This window comes from Rutilus rutilus, assembly GCF_951802725.1.
Source record: "Rutilus rutilus genome assembly, chromosome: 14".
NCBI lineage: Eukaryota > Metazoa > Chordata > Actinopteri > Cypriniformes > Leuciscidae > Rutilus > Rutilus rutilus.
Window position 1 is genome coordinate 21147033 of NC_140219.1, and position 24179 is coordinate 21171211.

General features: G+C 38.4%; 1 protein-coding gene across 7 annotated transcripts in view; it reads right to left on the reverse strand.

The window, feature by feature from the left end:
• Window positions 1-319: 319 nt before the first annotated feature.
• Window positions 320-24179, reverse strand: part of mid2 (midline 2) — a 158236-nt gene continuing 134376 nt past the window's right edge. For all 7 annotated transcript variants that reach the window (XM_084430326.1, XM_084430322.1, XM_084430323.1 and 4 more), the window contains 5 exons: window positions 23084-23211; window positions 22789-22932; window positions 17278-17439; window positions 7785-7992; window positions 320-2414 (listed from right to left, as the gene is read on the reverse strand). In XM_084430326.1, coding sequence (XP_084286452.1) covers window positions 2012-2414; window positions 7785-7992; window positions 17278-17439; window positions 22789-22932; window positions 23084-23211 — 1045 coding nt within the window. In that variant the 3' untranslated portion in view covers window positions 320-2011. The remainder of the gene's footprint in view (window positions 2415-7784; window positions 7993-17277; window positions 17440-22788; window positions 22933-23083; window positions 23212-24179) is intronic.

Sequence of the window (24179 nt, forward strand, 5' to 3'; positions counted from 1 at the left end):
AGTTTAGGGCAATCGGTTCGTAGCTTTGCTTCAACTGTAGTCACGAGGAGCGACCAAAATTTCTGACATGCCAGAAATTCATCCGACCATCCGATTGCAGGACGGGAGAGGTTAATCGCCTCTCGTTTCCCTCTGTACACTGCACAAAAACGACGCACGACAAAGCTGAAAATCGGGCCGGCCCGAAAAAGAGACGCACAAGTCAGAATTCGGGCTCAAAATCGGACGAAATTCGCACAGTGTATGCCCGCCTTAAGTCCTATCTCAAGAACTTAATGCAATTGGCCAGAAATCATAATAAATGCTAACAAAAGCCATGCCTGTTCTTTATTGCTCAACTACACCATTAATGCACGATTCAGCCACAGATTAAACTGTCTAGTGACTTTACAGATCGATGAGAAGGATGATGCTGGAAAAACAGTTGGGAGTGACGTAAATGCGACCCGATCTCATGAGAAAACGATTTTACAAGGTGGTGATTTCGTTTGAATTCGTACAGTGCGATCTGTATGGATTTTTTGAAAAAATAAAATAAAATAACATAAGATAAAACATATCACGAAGGTCCACCCCTAACCCCACCTCGAAACATAACCTGCAGTGAGGCGAAAATACGAAAACACGAAATTATACGAATTAGCCACCAATATAGCCAAAATATAAAATAGTTAGCAACTGCTATGAGATTGTTTTGAATAAACATCTGTTTTGTGTCCTTATCCAACACAAATAACGATGCTATCAGTGCACGCAACTTGTTCTTAGTGAATCCCCTCTCTATTTCTGTAGAGGATGTTAAGCTCTCAAGATGTACCAGGAGGACCCACATACTTCCTGTGCTTTCAAAGTGGATCTGATGGTAATGCTCTGTGCTTTCAATCAGAAAGATAAAAAGAATCAAAGCAATCATGTACATTCAGCAGAGAAAAGAGGAAAACCCTACTGACAAAAAGCAAAACCTGCAGTAGGACAGTAGCGTCAGTAGTACGAATCTGGATATTTACAATGGCCCAAATGCATACAAACCACTTTTTCAGGGAAGTATCTCAAGTTTAGCATGCTATTGCAAAGATCTCTTGCTACACACTTGGATTTTTTTTTTCCGTTTTTTGCCTGCACTTGCTCAAGTGATTGTCTTTATCTGAACCCAGAACCGGGTGTCCTTATTGCAGCCCTGAACATGTGGATAATCATGTAAGGTTCATCACAGCTATTGAGAAAATAAATCCACTAAACTGTATTTGCTTTGGACGATCATTTGAATCATTACAAATCTTAAACTGATGAAACAAAATGATCTTTCAAATATTTCTGAATGAATGGATGTGTGATATACTGTATATGCACTATAGTCATCAGTTCCTGATGGCGTCTGAATGCGTGTCAATGGACAAACACCTCCACGGATGGGATTTTGTGGTACATCATATATCAATTATTAAAGATACATGTTAAAAACACCTGGGGAAACTTGTGCCTCATGCTTTTCACAAAAAACTAAATAAAACCAACAAAAAACCCCCCAGAAACTGAGATAGTGAGAACAAATCACAGAGGAAATACATATCATGCCATTATCATCTTTTCTCCCTGAATATGAAAAGAGTGTTATAGACCCATCAGATAATAAATGCAACCCTTAGTAGAAACACCAATCTGTCATCCTAATATAATCCATTATATTCCTGTCCAAAAGGAAGTCCAACCCTGTCGCAAGTTAGTAAGTCTTTTTGTACACGGGGCAACAAATTCAACTCTAAAAAGTGCTTTTAGGGATACATTAAAACTGACAAAAAGCAAACTGACGTTTCATCATCAATAATTTACAATTTAATTTCCCCCATTTCAGCTCTTTACATCTGAGAGCTCATAATTCACTCACTAGCCGCTCATTTATGTGACTAGAACTATCAGGAACAACTAAAGGTCCAACTTCAACCCAGCTGTGAAAACCAGGAAAAGAAGAGGGGCAAGGAAACCATCTGGAATAATCAGCTCCCATGATGCCTCAGTGGCAGCTCTTCATTCCAGACACATAGGGCGAATCCTGTTGGCGACAGATGCCCTCCTGCTGCTCGCTGCAGTCCACGAAGTCAGGCACGGGCAGCCCTGACATGATCATCAACGATTTGTTCCAGATCATGAAGGTTGGTGCCACTGGAAGCAGGAAGGAAATGTCAAAGGTGTAAATGTGCTGGGAGTTCATGGCATCGTAGAAGGACAGGGCGTTGTTGTCGTAGTCCAGCAGCACTCCCACCCTGCGCAGCTGTAGCGAAGCCTCCACGATGGACTCCTTGTTGTTGTACCGCACCAAGAAGTTGTTGTTGCAGCGTGAGAAAACCCATGACGATGAGTTTTTACCGCTCCATTCGTTTTTGGGTGCTGACTTGTAGGCCACACCAAGCGCATACCTGAAGGGGAAATAGATGTAGAATGCTGTCATTTGATATACTTTTTTTAGGGTGGTTGTCCTGGCTCACTTGGTGCCTTAGGAATAAAGAAACAGTTTAGGGCGTAATAGTAATAGTAATCCCACACTGGCAGTTTAGGGCATTTACACACCTAGATCATTTGTTTTGTTCCGAAACAGGGACTTAACTTGTTACAATGTTGCATTTTCTTCTTGGTTCGGTTCGCTTTCAAAGCGTACCAAAATGTGTTTATGCAAGTCACATGTGAGTACATCTGTCCTCTTATTGGTCAAAGTTTCCTCTGCGTCATCCATCAAAATGATTGACAAGTTCGCTCCATGAGCTTATTGTGGCTTTATTTGTCGAGACACTTGCAAACACTATGTAGCCGTCATTCCAGATGTTAAATTATATACTACATTCGTATTATATTCGAATACAGTTTTTATTAGTTTTTATTCGAAACAGAGCACAGTTCTCATGGAAAAATTGGTAATATTAAAGCCGTCATTGCGGATGCGGAAGCGTGGTCTGAGTTTTCTTTCTTACCTTCACTTTAAACATAACTGACTGTGTTTACGTGAATACTCACCAAGACAGGCATTTTTACATTATTTTGTGTGTATTTGACTGTTTTAGTGCAATAAGCAGCAAAAAATAACTCAATTTAGTACTGACATGCGGCTTTATGTGCGCACACTTTGGGTGTGAGCACAAAATCTACAGGAATGAGTAAAATTATGGAAATTTAAGCCTTGTAATCAACAATATTCATCGGAGCGAATGAAAGGAGTGAGCGAGGAGAGGCAAGTTTGTGTGTCAACTCGCTGTCGGAGAGATCATGAGAAAACGAGAAATTGTATTGTGTATCTATTCTGCAAACAATTAGTATTGGGAGCATTTCAAATATTTCAGTATCGATCTGTATCAACAAATCTATATTTTTAACAACACTACGGTGGACTTAGTTTATTATTTCAGATGCCTTTTTAAAAGACTACAATTAAAAACAAATTATATAATACATCAAATTCAAGCCACCGCCAAAGTGGCTAGTAGGAGTGACTGTGTTACACGCCACTGCTGAAATCCACCTGCATTTGGCGGGTGTTAATGTCAAGCCCTGATGGCATTAGTTCAAGAAAACACCTTGGATATGAGCGAGAGTCAGCGTGTAGTGTAATCTTGCAGAGTGAGTTAAGAGGGGCAAATGAATGGCTTGCAATCAGCCTTCTCCTGAAAAGAGTTTGCTTGCAAGAAGCAGAAATCTGCCTTTATGTGTCGCACATACAGTGGATCCAAGTGTCGTTCACTCTGCTGTGCATAACAGCACCAAATAATACAAATAAAAAAAACACAAAATGTTTGGACTGCAGCAAACATGTACCCTGGAAATCCAGAATTCTCGCGAGAATTTTCTCAGCGAGTCACTCTGGCATTGAGTAATGATGCTCATTAAATATGCCCTTGTAGCCGAGCTGCACCAATCACATCGGGTTATCTGATATGAGGCGAGCTAAACAGATCAGGGCCGTGCACGGACATTTTGAGGGGCAGTGGCTTAAACCAAAAAAGGGGGCACTATAAGGAGTTTGACTCTGAGGCAGTATCATCTTAATATAGAGAATTAATAACAACTCTTTTATAATCATGGGCAATTAGATTACAATTAGGATTCAGTGCTAAATCAATTTATGTTGTTATAATTACTCTTCCAATTAAATAATTCAATGTCTGTCTTTCTTATCACACTCTAGCATATTTATTTACTGTCAGCCAGTTTAACTGTCTGATTTGGCTGATGCTCAGTGGGCTCTCCCGCACTCTCTGAGCTGTCTCATCTTAAATGGAAGTATTAGACATTTAATGTAATATTATACAGTTACAGTACAAATTGAAATGATAGTAGGTTACAACAGTTATAAAGTCACACCGGGGTAAAATGCACATTTGACTTAATTCTCTTTTAGACCACTCGATGGCACAAATTCAGCTCAGCACTTTTTTTCATAAATGCTTTTGATGATGGACTTGGAAATTTGGCTGATCCTTGACTTGATCGTGGCAAAGTTGATTCTGTACTAATTTGATCTAATATTTTATGTTTTTTAAAAATGTTTTAGACTTATGTAGCAATTTAAATACAAAGATCTCAAGAATCAAGAATAATTTTGTTTCTGTATTTTTTAAATAAATTGATGACAGTATATTTATTGACCAAACATTAATTATTTAATTTATCAAAATAACCTAAAAAAGAATAGTATAAACTTTGCTAAAGTGATTGTTTTGAACAAGTATTAACTTATGCATTATTAAAAGCATTTTAATTTAGCTAAAGTATTTGTATCAATACTGTGTGTGTTTTGTACCGTGCTGGTTTTACCCCGTGTGTACCGCCTTGCCACCTCATACATTAATACGTACGTAATAACCACCTTTATGATTTATTTTCACACAAAATCTGTTGCTCATCAATTTTCAAACATACTTTTCTGCAATCATACACTATGGGAGTAGTGAAAAGCAAATGTTTCTTAGGATGTGCCTTTAGCCACCTTGTAACCTACTATACTAAGGTACTATTCATTTTGATTAGAACTCATTTAGATAATTTATAGTATATTACCTTTTTATTATGTATAATGTTAATATGGTCTTATTAAAATATTAGAAATATGATGTATGTTATACATAGATACTAGTATCAACTAAGGCAATTGATTATAATGGGAAGTTATTAAAAACCCGCTGGCTTTCTAGAACTTTGAATCAATGTTTGCAATGTTGAATGGGCTTTAACCTGTCTTTGCTCTTTCTCACTCTGTCTTCTTCTAATTTTGTGAAGGCATTGCTTTTTGTCTACAAAATCTGCCGACAACAGAAAATGTTATTTATTTATTACTGTTTTATTTATTTATTAGTGTTATTTATATTAGATTAGATCAGGTAAAATAATTTGATTGAACAAGATTTCTAATTTTCTTCCACGAACATGGATATTTTGCACAAGTTGTTAGCACTATTTGAAGACCAGGAGCAAAACATTACAGACAGAAATAAAAATACTAATTTCGTGGATCACCCACTGTCTGTAATGTGGATTGTAATTTGTAATCGACCTGTCAATGGGACGACATTCTATTCTGAAACTGTCGTTGGAGAGCGGGCACATGCTTGTCTGTGAGTGATGCTGAGGAGCGAGTAGGAAAACATGGAGCAGATTAGCAGAATCAGTGGATCTTTAGCGGAGCGATAACAGAACGTTTTTATGGGAATCCTCTGGAGGGTTAGGGAGGGGGGCGAGAGGGGCACCTCAGCTGATGAGGGCAGAAGGACAGTGGCTCTAGCCACCGGGCCACCCCCCCGTGCACGGCCCTGAAACAGATGATAACAGCGCTGCAACGTCGAAGTCATCAGTAAACATTGCAAGATGGCTATGGATGAACACCAGTAGTTTGAAACAGCTTTGGCCGCTACAATGAACGAGTTAGACTTGGCTTTTTATCTAAAAGAAGAACAGAAGATGGCGCTTGAATCGTTCCTTTGCAAGAAGGACGTTTTTGCTGTTTTGCCGACCGGATACGGCAAGAGTCTAATCTACCAGTTAGCTCCAATGGTAGCTAAGCGTATGGGGCTTAGCGAAAACCCACTGGTGACTCTGGATACGTCACCCCGTGTATTGTTGTGATTGGTCGTAGTGTTATCCAATTGCGTGCAGTAAGATTTTCAAATGCATGCTTGGTGCCGCCCCTCGAGTTGGGCGATTTTCATTACTCAATGCCAGACCCTTAATCTTTCGGATTTGGGTCTGGATTTCCAGGCTAGCAAACATGCACATGCAAACATGTGTGAAAGCTTTCTTAGTAGTACACTTTATATGTGTTAGACTTTTTATTCTATTAATATGTTTTTTATTTACTTTTGTATAGGGGACACCTTCTGTGTAGGGGACCCAGGTTCCCATATCTTAACTTAATATTTAATTGTTTTCAATAAACCAAGTGAAAATTTCACTGAAACTGACAGTCAGTGATTGGTAGGGATGTCTCAAAGACAAATACCTTATTTAGAATACAAAAACAATAATACAAATAATGTTACTGAATGTTCTAACAGAAAAATTATTTGTAAGAACGATTGTACAACAGGCACAAGGTGAAAATTATAATGCAATGGTGAGTCTGTGAAGTCAGTCTGATTAAAGTGTGAACTTTATGAATAAAAATTAGCTAGGTGTGATTTTTAAGTTCAAATTGGATGGGCACAATGTACTCTTTTTACTGTGCATGTCTCGGTAATCTGAACTTGCCAAGAGGAACATTAAATTAAGATATTATATTATACATATTAGCCGCTTTCCGACCGGAGGAACCTTTTCACAGTTCATAGAACTATTGCGGGAAGTTACCGGATGTCGGCGTGTTCGCACCGCAGGAACTAGGAACGATTTTAGTTCTAGGAACTCCATTTGGAGGAACTAATTTAGCTCCTACTTCAGAGTAGGGTCTAAACCAGCACTATAGGAACTACTCGTGACGTTAGTATACGCTGATGACCGAGCGCACGCAAAACACCAGCACCCGCCATTTTTAAAACAGCTGTATGTAAACACACAGATTATAGCCTATATATTTACTCCAGAAACTAGATACAAACATGGAAACCAGTGATAGATGGGTCTCTAAACCTTTATGCTGAGGAGAAAATCCAACGCAACTTTGAGGGGACCAAGTCAAACATGATTATGTATTTCTGCTCAGCTAGCAACACTGGACATCAACCACAAGGCATAGGCTAATAACATTTTTTCATATACTGTGTACTTTCTATAACAATTCTATCTAATAACATGTTAAACAGTACTGTTAGACAGATCGCTAACTAATGAACACAGAGAATGCGAGCATTGTTTGCTCTGGCGTTCTCAGCGGCGTCAAAATAAAGGTCCTTCGCTCCGTCAAAATAAAAGTCGCCGTGCTTGCGTCACTCCCTTACCCCTCCTACCAGTTCCTATGGCCACTTGACCAGTGCGAACGCAAACAGCAAAACCGAGTTTGGGGGAGAGTAGTTCATAGAACTGTTTAGAAGTGGACAGTTCCTATAACTAAGTTCCTGTAACTACTTGGTCGGAAAGCGGCTATTGTTCCACTTGCCTGTTAACATTTTTAATGCCTTATATAGTGTGCTTAAGGAGAGTAAGTTTCAGGCTAATAAAACAAAACAAAAAGGTTATATTTTTTATTTGTTTTTAGCAAATGATCTATGGAAAGTGTTAATCGACTGGAGCGGGATACAAGTACAACAAAAACTTCCTATTAAGTTAATAGTTACATGTGTTACAAGCCTGTAAAATCCAAAATCACTTACCATGTGGAGGCTCCCAGTAAAACCTCCCAGTAATGGCAGCCACTGTCGATGAAGACGTTGCCAGCGGCACCGTAGGATCCGGTTCCACTGAACCGTTCCGGAGTGTGACTCTTCTTTAGGGAGCTTTCATCCTTCTCCATGGTCAGACAGTCATTGGAGAGGCGCAGCTTCTTATGGGCCGTTTTGGGGTCCAGTTTGAAAGGCTGACCTGAGGAGCAGAGAGGATAGAGATGGGTGAGGAGAAACTCTCACTGGTCTGCTGGAATTTCCCAATTCATGAAATTTGTTAAATGTCAGTTTTAGCTCTTCTGGTTAATTAAGAGATGAGCGGTTGTGATAAAAGGCACAGTGTGTGCGAGAGTGAAAGACAGACAGAATCAAGTATGATTTGAGTTTTATATTTCTTGAAAAGAAGAGGTGACCCCGCAGACCCGACATTTAACTTTGGCACGTCTAAATCTTCCCATCCCCAGTGTAATGACTTACAATGCAGGAAAACAATCAGCTGCACTGTGTCCCTGCCCACAAACCAATCATCTCAACCCAGAGTGAGGTTTACTGCACCCAGATATGAAATGTTCTGGCAACATGCTGCTGGAAGCCAATTACATTAACACGCTCTTGTCTTTGAACTGCTTATCGCTGTGAGCGCAGCCATTCTCAACATTCATGCAGTCATGCCATTTTACAGCATGTGTTTGAGGGCACTAGGAAAAGCGATGCAGATGCACACACACACACACACACACACACACACACACACACACACACACACACACACACACACACACACACACACACACACACACACACACACACACACACACACACACACACACACACACACACACACACACACACACACACACACACAGGCTACAAGCAAGAATCCCATGAAATGCTTATTGCCTTCTATATAAAACTGATTACTCTTTTAAGACAAAAAGGAGTAAAATGGCATAATTGTGCAGTGCAGGTGTCTGAACAGGTGTCTTTATTGTATCATTTTTATTTAAAAACGAGTACTAAATCTTAAACTACTAGAAATTATACTGAACATTGGATTTTCTTTTTGGAATATTCCATGTTCTTTGCAAACCTAAGCCGTGCTGCCATGTTCATTTTTAGAGAGAAGAGAGAAGCAGTGCTGCCTTTTTTCTTCTTCCTGGCACCCCTTCCAAAAAAGCCATACTAGTCCCCTCTTTTTCTTATTTTTTAACGTTAACTGAGGCCTGTTGAGTCTGAGGTGTAGCTTTTGGGTGTTTTGCGATTTCTCTGAGCATTGCACGATCTGACCTTGGGACGTCCACTCCTAGAAAGACTGGCAACTGTCTTGAATGTTTTCCACTTGTGAAAACTTACTGTAGAATAATGTACTTCAAATGGTTTGGAAATGGCCTTGTAACCCTTGCTAGATTGATGGGCAGCAATAATTGCTGATGTCTTTCCTCCTTGGCATTGTGTTAACACACACCTGAATGCTCTAGATCAGCAAACTGCCAAAAATTCTGCTTTTATAAAGTTGGTCACCCTCACTGATGATCAAATAATCAAAGACATTGACTGCTACTTACCCTCTCAATTCCTATGGAAGCAGTAGATGGTGAACTTAAATTTGTCACACATGGCTTTTCCATTTTAGTCTAGTTTTTGTTAAATAAATAATGACATGGTGTAATCTGTTATGTGTTGTTGTTTATCTAAGGTTGTATTTACCTAATTTTAAGACCTGCCAAGGATGATGATTTCTTATTATGTCCTTATACGTAAAACCATAGAATTCAAAAGGTATACTTTCTTTTTCACGACGGTGTATATATATATATATATATATATATATATATATATATATATATATGAGCAAAAATGAGCAGTGCTGAGTGAGAACAACTAGATTTATGACAGCTGCAGTCAGACGCTGACACCTGTCACATATATTCAAAGGTTTATTTGTAATGCACTAAATGTGACAACAACATAATTTGCAGTGTCAGCTGGGGCCATGACATTAAAGAGTGTACTGCAGCATTTTTCAGAACCTTATACATACATACATACATATATATATATATATGTACACACATTACACACAGTGTGACCTCACTTTTGGCTGTGCTCCTGCTCTTGGGATGTGCTTTCTGCAGGGGAGGGCTGACTGCTGACAGCTTGAGTGATGCCTATGCTGTGCAGGATGAGTAAATATTATTCCGAGATCTTTTAACAACAAATAAACATGGCTGCCCTTGGGGCTGCTTGTCATGTGATATTTGTCATATTGGCTTTATGTACGGTCACCAGCCATGGCAGTTCTGACTAAACAGAAGAGGCCTCCTATAGGAAAACAGCTGTGACTCTACACACACATACGCACGCACGCACGCACGCACGAACGAACGAACAAGCGAACAAACAAACAAAAACACAAACACAAGCACACGCACACGCACACACTCGCTTATTTAGTGTTTCTGTCATTCAAAATTCTTCCTTCACAGGGCAGAGTAAACATGACATTAAATCTAGTCTTCAAAAAACTTGAGCTGCCCCTTGTTATTTTGCATAATGAAGTAAAAAAAAATAAGAAAAAGAAGGGAATTACCAAAATGTTACATTATGCTTAAAATATCCTGCCTTCCTCAAAGGTTTACTTGTGAGCTACAACTCCTACAATTCCTGTTCGCATGGATTCCAACTAAAATAACATGATTTCTCCTACGAAAATTCACCAAAAAAACTAAATGTGGCCACATGTTACATTTCAGTCTTTTATGGATAGAAAGTCACAGTATGTTTGAACACTACATGGAATGGCCATCGAAATGGACCATAATCTGGAATAATGATGTCATTAAGAAAGCAGAAGAGAGAATACAAGAAGAGAGAGGGTCCATCTGAGGAATAAAAAATTGATCAGTGGGAATGTAGAGTGAAGGACCGAGTGTCCAGACTCGAGTTTGTATGCAGACCTCTGCTGCTGCCTGTATTATAGATCTCAGCAATCCCTTTTGAACATATTATCTCATCCAAAGTTCAGCTGGAAAAAAAAACTTTCATTTCAACACAACTTGCAAAGAGCCATTTGATGTCTTCCCGTTGTTGCTCTGTAAGCCTGCATGGCTGCGCTTCAGGAACAGTCACGTAGACCCTGGTGATGGACTGGGGGATGGAGAGCAGGAGCAGGGATGGTAAATAAGAGGAAGGATGGCCGCAGTGGATGGAGCACACACATAAACACACTGCTTCTATTCTATTTATTTCACATGATTTATCAGGGTTTCTTTTGGTGTACGTCCATAAAATTCCAAATAATCAAGTAAATGAAAATGATATATATATACATGCAAAAGTCTTAGGCATGTTAGTATTTTTGGAGATCTGATCTCACCATCGTCGAGTCCATCTGGGATTACATGAAGAATCAGAGACAGACTAAATCGAGAAGAACTGCAGAAACTTTATTTATCAATTAACTTATTAACTAAATCAAATCAATATTTGCCGTGACCACCCTTTGCGTTTAAAGGTGATCTAAGTAACTTTTTTACCTTAACTGAACAGCTTCAGAGTCATTGGAATGGTTATATTACTTAGTTGAGGTTGAATGGTGGTCGTTTCGCACCCCCCTGGTGCCCGTGAGCGGAAAATCCGCACTTGCAACTTTGGGCCGGCGGGCCGCCGGCCGCCGCGTCAGTAAGTATCGCGTGATATCAGGTCTCGCGATGTCAACAATTGCTTTACGGCCTAAAGAAATCTGCTAAAATGCTGTCATTATTGCGCTCCCTCACGCTGTTCGAACCCGAATGAAGAAGACGTTTTAAAGAATGTCCCATCTGCTTTGATGTCATTGATCTACTAGCCTCTGGTGTCTGAGAATAGCCAACGAGTTTTTACAACAGTGTTGTCAAATATCTATTCCGAAGCTGTGGGGGGAGCTCTAGAGAGAAACCTGCGAGCAAAAAGCGAGAATACAGTGAAGAAATCCCGAAACTACTGAGCCCCGCCAGAGCCCGTCTACGGAGAGCCTGCCCACTCCCTATTAAGCTCTATTGTACCGAATTTTGGTTGTAGTACCACCAGAGTTCCACTGGGGGCGATCGCCATGAGTGCAAAATGAATGGGAGTCAATGGGGCTAGACAGCTAAATTTGTCTCTTTCACCCGATTGCAGTTGAGAAATCTCAGATCTGATTGTAGATTTTGCAAGTTCAACATGGGTTTTAGGTCGAAAGTTGAATGAACGAGTACTTATGTCTTTTTGATTTCTTACAGGTTGAGTTGTTGTTGCCCATAACACGCTAGCATTCTGCTAATGAACGCTGATTGGTCAGTGAAGGACTGATTACGACCAGAGATACCGCTTGATGGCATCGTGTCATCCGCAGCGGGACCAGAAACAAACAAAACAAAAACTCTTCTAGCACGTGTATTTACCTGTGTCAGCTGTGTTGTCGATGCCTCGAGAGAAAAGAAAGTGCAGAGCGCGAACGCACCAGAGTGAGTGAAGGATTGCCGTGAAGCAGTATCTCTGGTCGTACATGTGTATGACGTCATTGACACTTTAAAAGACTTTTTAAAGCAAATAAGTGACTCAAAAAAATCCATCACCCAGCAATGTGTAATTTATTTGCATCTCCTTTCGAATTCAACATTCAAATTACTAGACAAAAAATTATATCCTGAGAAAAGTGGATTTTTATTGGTATAGCGCCATAGACCTCCATTCATTCTGCACTCGTCCTGTGAGCGCCCTCATATGGAATCAGAGAGGAACTGCAACCAGTTCAGAAGCCGGAAGTGTACTGAGAGTGAAAGTTCTCGCCATATTAGACATTCTCTGGCCCCGCTTTAAAACAGCTTTTTTCCCAGGTACACTTGCACAAAGTTTTTGAGGTAGCTTTGCAGGAAGCTTTCTTCAAGCATCTTGGAGACGTTGCCACATTTCTTCTGGATTTAGTCTGTCTCAGTTTTTTCAGTTTCTTTATGTAATCACAGAAAGACAAATGATGGTGAGATCAATTTTGCTGCTTTTTGTAATGTCTATTTGATGCTTTTCTCTTTTAAAGGTACAATATGTAGTTTTTTGTACCTGTACTTTATTAAACAGGTGAACACATTTACATAAAACTAATCAATGTTATATAGTTCAACAATGATAAAATGTTAGAATATGATCTGTATGTTATTCTAATGTTGATCTAGCTTACTGCTAGTCTCATACAGACAAACTAACACATAGAATAACATAAATTTCAACATATTCAAATGCAGTTTAGTGTGATAGTGTAATGTTAGACCAAGTGAAACAGCGCTGCGTTACCTCACAAGTTTAATTTGTCTAATAAACTGACCTGTGAGTAGTAATTCTGCACTTGCGTGTAGTTCGGTAGAATGAAATGTCCATATTCCTTTTATATCCACGGGACTCGCGTCGCGTGTGGAGCTGATAGCTGTCTCTTATATATATATCACAGTCATGATAAAAACATAGATATATTTACTCATCCATAAACATGATTAGATCGGTCGGCTTGACGTTGATGACAAAATCCATAATTCTTAGCAAATGTTGCGTCATCAAACTATGCCTTTGTTGTTGTAAGAGGTTAGCGACCCCTAGCGGCGAAAAAATACATATTGTACGTTTAACACAGCCACAACTGATGTGCAATTAATTCGATTAATTGTCAAGTCATGTAATTAATCTGATAAAAATTTCAAATGCTTGACAGCCCTAATATATAAAAATATATAATAAATTATTATATGTATGATATTTTCATTTATTTAATTTATTTTAGTCACTGGATTATCAGAAATAAACATTACATGGTTTAACATATAAAACATTTTAGATAGCATTTCCAGCTAAATATACTGTATATATACTGTTACTGTGATAGCCTCTATATTACATAGCAAATCTCAACTACATTTTTTTTATTTTGTCACAAATTATAACTATATTATCGGCAAACTCTTTATATAAAGTTGGATATATAAATATGTCCAAATTTATCAGCATACAATATACACGTGTAGGGTGACAAACTATATATCTCAACTGCATGATTGCTTGTATCATTGCAAAAACTATATTGTTGCCCAGCTCTAATCTGCTAATTATGAATATAGGGCAAGAAGATATTAAGATATTATAAACATTGTGATTTTCTGTAAAGCTGAAACAATGTGTATTGTGAAAAGCACTATACAAATACATTTCAGTTCAAGACTTGAACTGACATAACATTACTTATACAAGATATAACCACACAGTCCACTTGCCTAATTAATATTAAATAATTACATAAAAAATTAAGAATGCTGCATTTTAAGCTAAAGCGATCCTGATTTTTGGCCTTTGTACATATCAGAATCAAGTGGCTCTGTGATAAGATCAATTCTACATCATCTCTGCCTTTGCAAATTACAGTCGCCACTTAAAGGCTTCTGAGAAATTAATTGTAGATGATCAAGCTTGAGCAATCTAGGATTCAACTGGGGGTTAAAGCACGCTCTCACTCTGAATTCCTGAATCAAACAGGAAGTGATTATGTAAATGTCTTTAAATAGCATTTCTCTTGAGACGGGGGGAGGTGTCTGGACTTTCACGGTCGAGTAGGCATGGCAAGAATGCGTGTGCCAGAGAAAACGTGAAACACAGAATTAGCCCAAAGACAGTTGACAGAAGGCACAGCTGTAGAAAACGACTTTCTTTGATGATGCAAGGGTTAAAATGTCTTCTATGGTGAATACAATAAACAGCAAGCCTTAAATTTCCTACTTTGAATTTCAATGCTACTGTACTACAAAGAGAGAAAGTTATACTTTGGCTAGGCTTCCCAAAGCATTTAGTAGAAAAATAATGCTAAGTCTCAAACGGCACATTTCCCAATTGCAGCATTATCTAAGAAGCACATACTGTTCAAAAGTTTGGGATCAGTAAGACTTTTTAAAGGAATAATACTTTTATTCCGCAAGGATGCATTCAAATAAATGCCATTCTTTGAAACTTTCTATTCATCAAAGAAAACTGAAAAAAGGGTATCAAGGTTTCCACAAAAATAATAAGTAGCACAACTGTTTTCTTGTTTCTTGAGCACCAAATTAGAATATCAGAATGATTTCTGAAGGATCATGGGACATTGAAGACTGGAGTAATGATGCTGAAAATTCAGCTTTGATATCTGATAAATAAAATACATTTTAAAAAGGTATTAAAATAGAAATGTTAAAGCTACACCGTGTAATTTTTTAAGTTGATTCTTAGCAAAAAACACTTTGTTCTTTCAAAATGATATGTGCTCATTAATGTGTAATTACTTCTACCAACTAATCAAGTATTTTCGTAAGCGTAGAATCTGCCATTTAGAATACATACGAGCGAGTCGCTCGAACGGCGGCAGCCATGTTGCGCCTCCATCTTCAAAATACAGTAGCCAAAGAGGGACATACCTGGAAATTCAAGCTTCGCCTTTCGCGTTTTTACACTCAGTGGCACCGTGACGAATGCGAGGGGGAGATTACTCGCGACTGCCGGCAGATTTGAAATAATATGGCCACCGTAGGAGTTAAAACGCCCTCAGAATGGGAGGGGCTAGAAAGTAATATTCAGTTGGTAGTCATAAACAATTTCACCGCTAGATGGGAGAAAATACTACACAGTGTAGCTTTAAAATTGTACGAATATTTCACAATATTACTGTTTCACTGTATTTTTTATCAAATAAATGCCATCTTGGTCAGCACAAGAGACATTCAAAAATATTATCCACACAAAATATTTCTACTTAATAATGAGCAATTAATGTGCCAAGTTAGGAAACAGATGATCATAAAATAACATACATCTTTAGTTTAGATGATCCTACGAACCTATGCATTATGGGAAAAAGCCTTTCTCTCTTGGAAACTCAAAAACAACACAAATATTTGAAAGGGCTTAGACTTTGAGTCTCAGTACCAGTGAACTGTAGAGCAACATATATACTGTACGCTTTCATAGGACAGGCTTTCACAGCACAATACAGACACTGGAGCTTTGTATGTGTCTGGGCGAAAATTACATTTAATGGCACCACTGTCTAAAATAGCATTATTACAGTAACAAAAAAGACTGTTGGTTGGTGAGTGATAGGAGAGAGAGAGAGAGAGAGAGAGAGAGAGAGAGAGAGAGAGAGAGATACACTGCTGCAGTATTCTCACAGAAGCTTGAAGAACCATGAGAAAGGAGCGGATCAAGAGGTAGAAACAGACAATGAAAATGAGTGAGAGAGGAATGTTTGCCGTTTCCTCTAGACATTCCTGTATTTCTCTCTCAAACTCCTCCACAAGGCCACTGAGAGTCTCTGATGCAATAACCCATCTGAATGCTGTCACCTGGTGCCCTGTCTCTTGATTGAGTTCTTTGCTGTGAGAAGGCTGGGTAACGTCTGACAGCTTAGGTGAGGGACCTGGGCTTTCCCAGATCTCTCTATCTCTCACACACAGCGGTTCGACACCAAAGCAACTGATGGTTCCCATTATTTGCATGCTCGGGTGCTAGTCGCAGATAGAACACCGATAAAGGTATTTAGCGGTTGAGTATGACAGAGCTGCTGCATTTACACTGATGCATCACCACCATATCTACTAGGACTCTGGATATAAGACCTAAGAGGTGCTGAAGGGGTGTGTTAGGCCTGATTTATCAATAATTTGAGATTGTTTGTGTCAGTTCATAACTCTCCCCTACAAATATCCTGTAATAATTGGGGTTCAGAGGGAATATTTCCATTTGCAAATATTTTTTAGCAAATCTTGAGTACATGTGTACAATAAATGTAAATGTACAAAATGTTTTAATTGTTTTTTGGTTAAATGCCTGAAATAAGGTCTGTGGTTAAAACATCAGTAATACCTCACTCATGATTTTTTAAAAGCTTTTATGTAGATTGTCCTCAACTCATCTATTCACTAGTCCACTTTTACAGCCTGTTGTGTTTATATTTTTGCTCTTGCAAACTATTCTAACTCAAACTTTCCAACTTGTAGATTTTAAATAAAGCCTGAAAGAGTTATCAGAAGCTTGATGGTGGGGATGCTGAAGTCATGTGATAGTGGTGTAGTCTGTTTACAGCCAAACTTTATCTTTTTATTTCTGCTGATTGTATTTAGGCTTCAAAATTCATAGAAGTTGTGTTCATTTTTGCACATCATCATACATGTAAGAATCATAAACTTTTGTCAGTGACAGAGCTCATTTTCTGCAATAATCCAAAAAAGAATTTGAACAAGGGTGATGATAACTTCCGGGTTGCCAACAAAAATACATCATCCCTGCAGTGCCATATATTTCTGAGTAAATGTTGACTCAATGTTGTGTAAAATAAATGTTAATTTTGGTGATATATAATTCATAATACTTTCTAGATATTGACACCAGCTATTGAAAAAGCCATATCGACTGACCACTAGCATGAGGTTTATTGATCCTTGCATCGCACTGGACTTACTGTTGGTTTTGAGGCGAGCAGGTTCACTGTTTCTGCTGCCTGCCTGGTTGATAGCCTTGACGAAAAAGATGTAACGGGTGCCACTCTGCAGGCCATGGACAGTGTAGTGATTCTGCTTGATATTGGGCACAATCATCCAGCTATCTACAGAATTATACAGACCTGCAAGGCAAGAGAAAGAGCACAACATTAATGACAGATGCCGGTGCAATAATCACCACATGCAAATAGATATTTGAACACATTGTGATTCTAAAAAGGGAATGGTACATATGAAGTTAATTTTTCGAGGCATGTCTATTTCTGTTTGATGAGAAACAGATCCTTCGGATGAGACGTTAAACCGAGGTCCTGACTCTCTGTGGTCATTAAAAATCCCAGGATGTCCTTCGGAAAAAGAGTAGGGGTGTAACCCCGGCATCCTGGCCAAATTTGCCCATTTGCCTCTGTCCATCATGGCCTCCTAATCATCCCTATATATACACTGATTGACTTCATCACTCTGTCTCCTCTTCACCAGTAAGCTGGTGTGTGGTGGGCGTTCTGGGGCAATATGGCTGCCGTCGCATCATCCAGGTGGATGCTGCACATTGGTGGTGGTTGAGGAGATTCCCCCTTCCATATGTAAAAGCGCTTTGAGTACCTAGAAAAGCGCTATATAAATGTAATGCATTATTATTATAAAACACATATAGCACACGTTCGGAGAGAGACTCAGGATGTTTGCCTCAGGCAAATAGAGATGCCCCCCAGCCAGTCTCTCATGGTGATCCATTTGCCCAGAATGCCTTTAGGAAACATCAACACTTCCATTAAAACCACTGGCATTGCCACACAAGGTATGCCAAACGTGTGCCAGACAAATATTGGCAAGTACTTATACAAGTACATGATACTGTAACTTCAGTTTCCACAGTGCCAACAGATCAATTATTATCCTTCAGACTATATTCACAATACAGCACCTTACAGTACCTCACGGTTATTTTCTTTATGAAATAATTATGATAGTAACAATATTAATACAAAATTATAATGATGATAATCCATCTAGCTTATATTAATAACAATAATATAAAATATATTTAAATCATTATAATATAATTTTATAATTTATAATAACAATAACAACAACAATATACTTAGCCACTGACCAGCCTGCTTTCTAGATCAGTATTAGCAATTTATAAAAATCCATATCATTCAACCATTAAAGAAAACGGCTTTCAGCCGGTAAAAATATCCCTTTCGCAAAGACATTTACTGCATCATTCAGCTGAATGTAAACCACATGTCTAATGAATTGTTGCCTGCTTATAAATGTAATTGCACATTATATCTGTAAGTATGCAAGTAAATGATCACTGGATAAAAAAGAAAACAAAGCTTTTAAAGTATTAGCCATTTTCTTCCAGCATCTGCATGTCGCTAATATTTTTTCATGAGCAAAAAAGTCATTTGATCCATGTCCATAACAAAAAGGCGTTTGATGTTGTTTAATGAATCGAATTAGAATAACAGAGTACAATATGCTGCTTACATTGTAAATTCTCTGCTGTTGCTTGACATTCAGAGGGAGAGAGACTTCAAAAGAGGTTCAGATGAAGGTATGTGTCACTGGCTAAAAAAAAAGCAGTGTGAATAGGGATCCTAGACTGTACAAGTGAGTGAGTGTGTGTGTGTGTGTGTGTTGGCAGATGAAAGGGAGCCAAAACACAAGACTGGAACGGAGCTGCTCCCAATACTGTCGGCAAATCTAAACTAGACTTTTATGTTTCTATTGTGTGCGTGCTTGTGTGTGTTTCCATGACCGTGCATGTGTTTAGATGTCACCAATGCCAATAGGACACATAGTTAAGAATTAATCCTAGTGCATTACGAGTATGTATGAGCATGTGATATGATTCCACAAGAACGCATTTTCCTACACCCAGAAAAAACATACGGTCACATTCACTTCAACAATGTCCCACTTCTCATCGGTGGCCACTGTGGACTGTGTCTTCATTTCAAATTCACATTTTTGGGCAGCTCTCCAAAGCCCAGCTTATGAATATCTTAAGGTACAAAGACCTAGGCTTTGGCAGTAACCGCTGTCAAATAATAACGCCCCAAAAAGCAACCGAAACCTTGCAGCAAGATCCACTGTCTTACGATGGCCAACGGCATCAAGCAAACATAACATGACACCTAATCAATGCCTGGCTGACCAGTCCTGTGATTATCTGTGCTTCAAAATTCACTTCAGATATAAGATGAGCAATATCCACCACCAGGGATAAATCATAGAAGTAGGACAGGAATATTGGGAATATTGTGAGAATGTCACAGAGGTGTGCATCAACCAGAAGGCTGTGTTCAACTTGAAGCATGATATATAAGCAACAAGGTAAGATACATCTTCAAGAGTAGATTTACATCCTTTCAAAATCATAAACATTGTGAAAACAGCTGAAAGTCATTTCAAAATCTGACAGGGAAGATTTAGTGATGTATAAAACCATTGCACAAATTGTCTAACTTTTCCTAAAGGTGCAGTACTGGACCAACACATTGTGAGAAAGCTAAAACTTGATTCTGTCTACCTTCTATACTCATGCTGGCCTTCTAAACACATTAGTTTGACCTCAAATAAGCAAACAATATTATTATATACAAATTAGAATCGATTTTATAGGTCTTTTTCTTACACGTCAGAGCTGATTGCAGTTTCTTCATCAAAACCAATTCATATGAGCTCCACAATCAACAACACTTACCTCTGAGAATGAATAAACATATATTTGACAGCTAAAGGTCACCATCTGTCTGCAGCGGCACTAAACCCATTACCAGACCAGAATACAATATGATGAAATATGAGATATGTGCAATCTAGAAATGTAGATAAAAGATCAGGATTGGACAAAACCGTTTTGGTGATTATTGACATCCACCGTATATAGACAATATAATACAGTACATTATATATTGTATATATTAGTGCGGCCAAGCTGATTAATCGCATCTAACAAAAGTGTGTATTTATATAATATATGTTTGTGTTTATATATATATATATACGAGCATCCCTTTAATTTCTGATGAACTGATATTATATACATGCTGTAAAAAATTGAAAATACTATTTCAGTCCTACTTTAAAATGTCATGTTACTTGCCATAACCTAGTAATTACTTGCTGTTTCTTTTGTGAAATTTACTAGCAATTTCTGAGTGAAAACTGTTTCAAAGTAAATCCTACCCATTTTTTTTTCCAGTGTAGTAGCTGACTGTTAAAACACGGTCAACACACTCTGACTCTCTCTGCGTGGGTTTGTCTATACACAAGATTTCTCGGGTTTTTCAAGGTTGCAGAGCACATTGAGCGTATGCTTTGTGAGGACATGCATAATCAAATGAATGAGTTTTGCAGGAAAACAGACAGAATCAGATGACCATAAGTAATTTGTTAGACTGGTTTGACCTCATTGCTGTTTGCAACTGTCAGCTTTACAGTTGTTCGACCACATGTTTTCTGGCCCTCGTAACATCCACGTCTCTTCCGTTTTCTATAAACTACCCATGAGTCACGGCAGGCATCCCTGAGCTAGAGGTGCACATGTCAGATTAGGTAATGTGGCCCGTTTCCTCCGCAAGGACAGCGGCATTTGCATACTGTTTGCCGCAGGTTAGCATGCCAGTCCAGTGGCTTGTCTCACTATCAATCAATGTCACAATGAGAGCGGAGCAAAGAGCATTAGCTCGTGTCAGATCTCATCAGGGCTGATGCCAGGTCAGTGCCCTCACTTTCCCAGGCCTGACGATAAACCTGAGCCGCTCTTTCAACAGCACCTCGAACAACTCTCGTTCCTAGAAGCGTTCCTGCTTTTAAATCTATTTTACAGCTAGTTTTGGCAGATGCATATGAATTATAGGCATGTTTAATTGATCACGAAAGGTTGGCTTTCCAGTCATGGCAGCTGTGCAATTACACATATTGGACTCAAGTGCATTGCAGGGGAAAAGTATTGATTTTTACATTGCACATGACTGTTATTTTGTATGTCAAAAGAACGCTGCTGGCATGCATACTGACGGATCACAATAAATGATTGTTATGAAAAAGATCCTCTGTGTTATCCAACCCGAGCCCTTGAATTTGATGCTTTTACTGAAGGTTTGTGAAATATAATACACTTTTGCTAAAGGGAACATAAAAGAAGCCATCAATTTCACTGGCCTGCAAACATGAAAAACAATAACAAAGCAATATAAAAATATGATTCCATTAAAAATGCCTTGAAACTACACGTGATTGAAGCTCCCCACAGAAGGAAATCCATCTAAAGCTGATAAATCTTGAATGGGGGCCGGAGTATGTTACGGAGCCACTTTTCCTGATTTGGCCAATGGCTGAGAAAATGCATGAGCAAAGGCTCACATTTCTTCTCATGGGAGTGAAGAGTACGCATCTAAGAATTGGAGCATTTAGGCATCCGCATTCGAAGACGCAATGTTGTAAAAAGGTCTGGGAAGAAAGCATTGCTCTCCATTTCTGCGTCTGTTTGTCTGTATCCTCTAAGGAGCCTGCGGTAGCTCTGTGGATGTTCCTGGGCTTCTGAACTATCAGCGGTTGAAATGAATATACTGTTATTTACCAAAGCGGGCTGAATGGGAACTGAGGAGCAGGTTTGCGAGTGAGAGAGCGAGAGAGGAAAATGCTGTCTCTTTTACTTTACTCTTTATGCCTGTCAGAGTGCTTCACTGGCCCTTCAAGCAATTAAACAACTCTTTCATTCCACACATATGTAAAATCTAGACTTCATACTTTTATTTACAAGTGCATAAAAAGATATGGGGGAACATGTATGTGTTAAAAAAAAATGCTATGATGGTGCATAGCAGTAGTTTTGGCGCTTCAAAATAATGCTAAATATGGAATAAAATGCTAAATGTAACTAATAATATAAAAATACAATTCTAAACACTACTGTTGAAAAGTCTGTAAGATTTTTTTATTTTTTATTAAAACTTTTATTCAGAAAGAACATTAAATTGATCAAAAGTGACAATCGATTTCAAATAAAATTGTTTTTATTCAAAGAATCCTGAAATAATTATTATCACGCTTTCCACAAAAATATGTTTTAACATTAATAATAATAAATGTTTCTTGAGCATCAAATCCGCATATTAGAATGATTTTTGAAGGATCATGTGACACTGAAGTCTGGAGTAATGTCATTACAGGAATAAATTGTTAAAATACATTTAAATAGGAAAAAAGAAAAAAGAAATGGTATCTTTTATTGTAATTTTGATCAATGAATGATTGGATAATTGAATAAATCACACTTCTGAAAGGTAATGTATATGTTCCTATTCAGCCTTTGTAAAGTCACTTGATGATACTAGAAGCTCTAATGTAAAGGTTGTGTATAGAAGCAAAAGCAGTTGAAAAGTATAAATGAGGGATTGATGGTAAAAGAGTGAGATCCTGTGCTGTGTAAGGCATGTATTTAGACTCACTGATGAAGTTGGTCTGGCCAGTGTAGATGGTGTACTGAAGCTCATAAGAGGTGACGCTGAATTCATCTTCAGAAGTCCAGTGCACTGTAATGGTGTCATGAGAGGCTGTGCAGAGCTCTTCACGTATAGAGGGAGGGTTGGGTGCTGGAAAAGAAGGCAAGCGTCAAGACAGGACGTATTGATTTGGTTCCGCCAAGGATGGCTGATTTAATTCTGGCCATGTATTCATTAACTTTGCACTAGATACAAGGAAAACACTCGTTGAAGGTGGTTTCAGATTTCTCACTGATTTTACCTGTCAAGTAATCCAGTCCTTCCAGGATTTTCTTTTCTCTGGAGAAATCAAGGGCAAAATTGTCAAAAGCCTGGTTCAGATTGACATCTGGGATGAGGACCTGGGAGGAGGCGGTGGCCATGGCAACTCTGGGTGGAAAGAGGCACTGGCAATTAATTTATAAATGTTTCTATTTACAACAGTCTATTTACAGACAGTAAGGCTGGATGTGATTTCACCCAAAGTGACAGAATTATAAAACAGCATCTGGCAGCAGTCAAATGCAGAGAAATGTGTGCGGCAAATTCAAATAATATAGAAGACAGGGATAGGGATAGGGATACCTAAAACCACTGACATTTTAAGGTTCTTGATAAAAAAAAAAAAAAAGGATTCTACAGCAAACAAAAATGCTATTGACCACACTTCTTGGTTTACACTGCCTGTTTAAATATTAATAATAAATATAGTAATAATAACACACACACACACACACATACACACACACACATATATATATATATATATATATATATATATATAAATAAAACAGTAAGTAAACAGTCACAAATACAGAACAACAACAAAAACATTAAGAGAAGTAAGCAGTTTTTTTTTCTTCTTTTTTTGTCAAAATTGTTGTTTTATTAATATTATTATACACCCAGCATCAGGTTTATTACGCTGCATTTACACTGTCTAATGCACAGATAGGTCAAACTGTTTACATGCATTGCTTACCAAGACAGTTATTTTTACCAAGAAGTGCATTTGACTGTTCTCACACACTGTTGTATCACCGTAAGGCATGTGCGCTTGAATGCGTGCAAGCATTTGAAAGCTGTCAGTTGAGACTCAATATCCAAACAGTCAGTATTGCAAAAAGCCAGAAAGGCATTTGGAGAGGTGATGATCAGGCTTATAATAGCAAAGGTTTGATAGATGGCAATCAGACGGCACCAAAAAAATCCCAGTTTTGTAAAAAGCATGACACCACAAAGTCTTTCTCCACACCTGATGTTGCACAAATGTTGTTAAATATTGAGTCCTGAAGGCATATTTTGTATTATTGTGAATATAAGCCACAAGCAACAGAGCTGAAAGGAGGGGGCGGCAC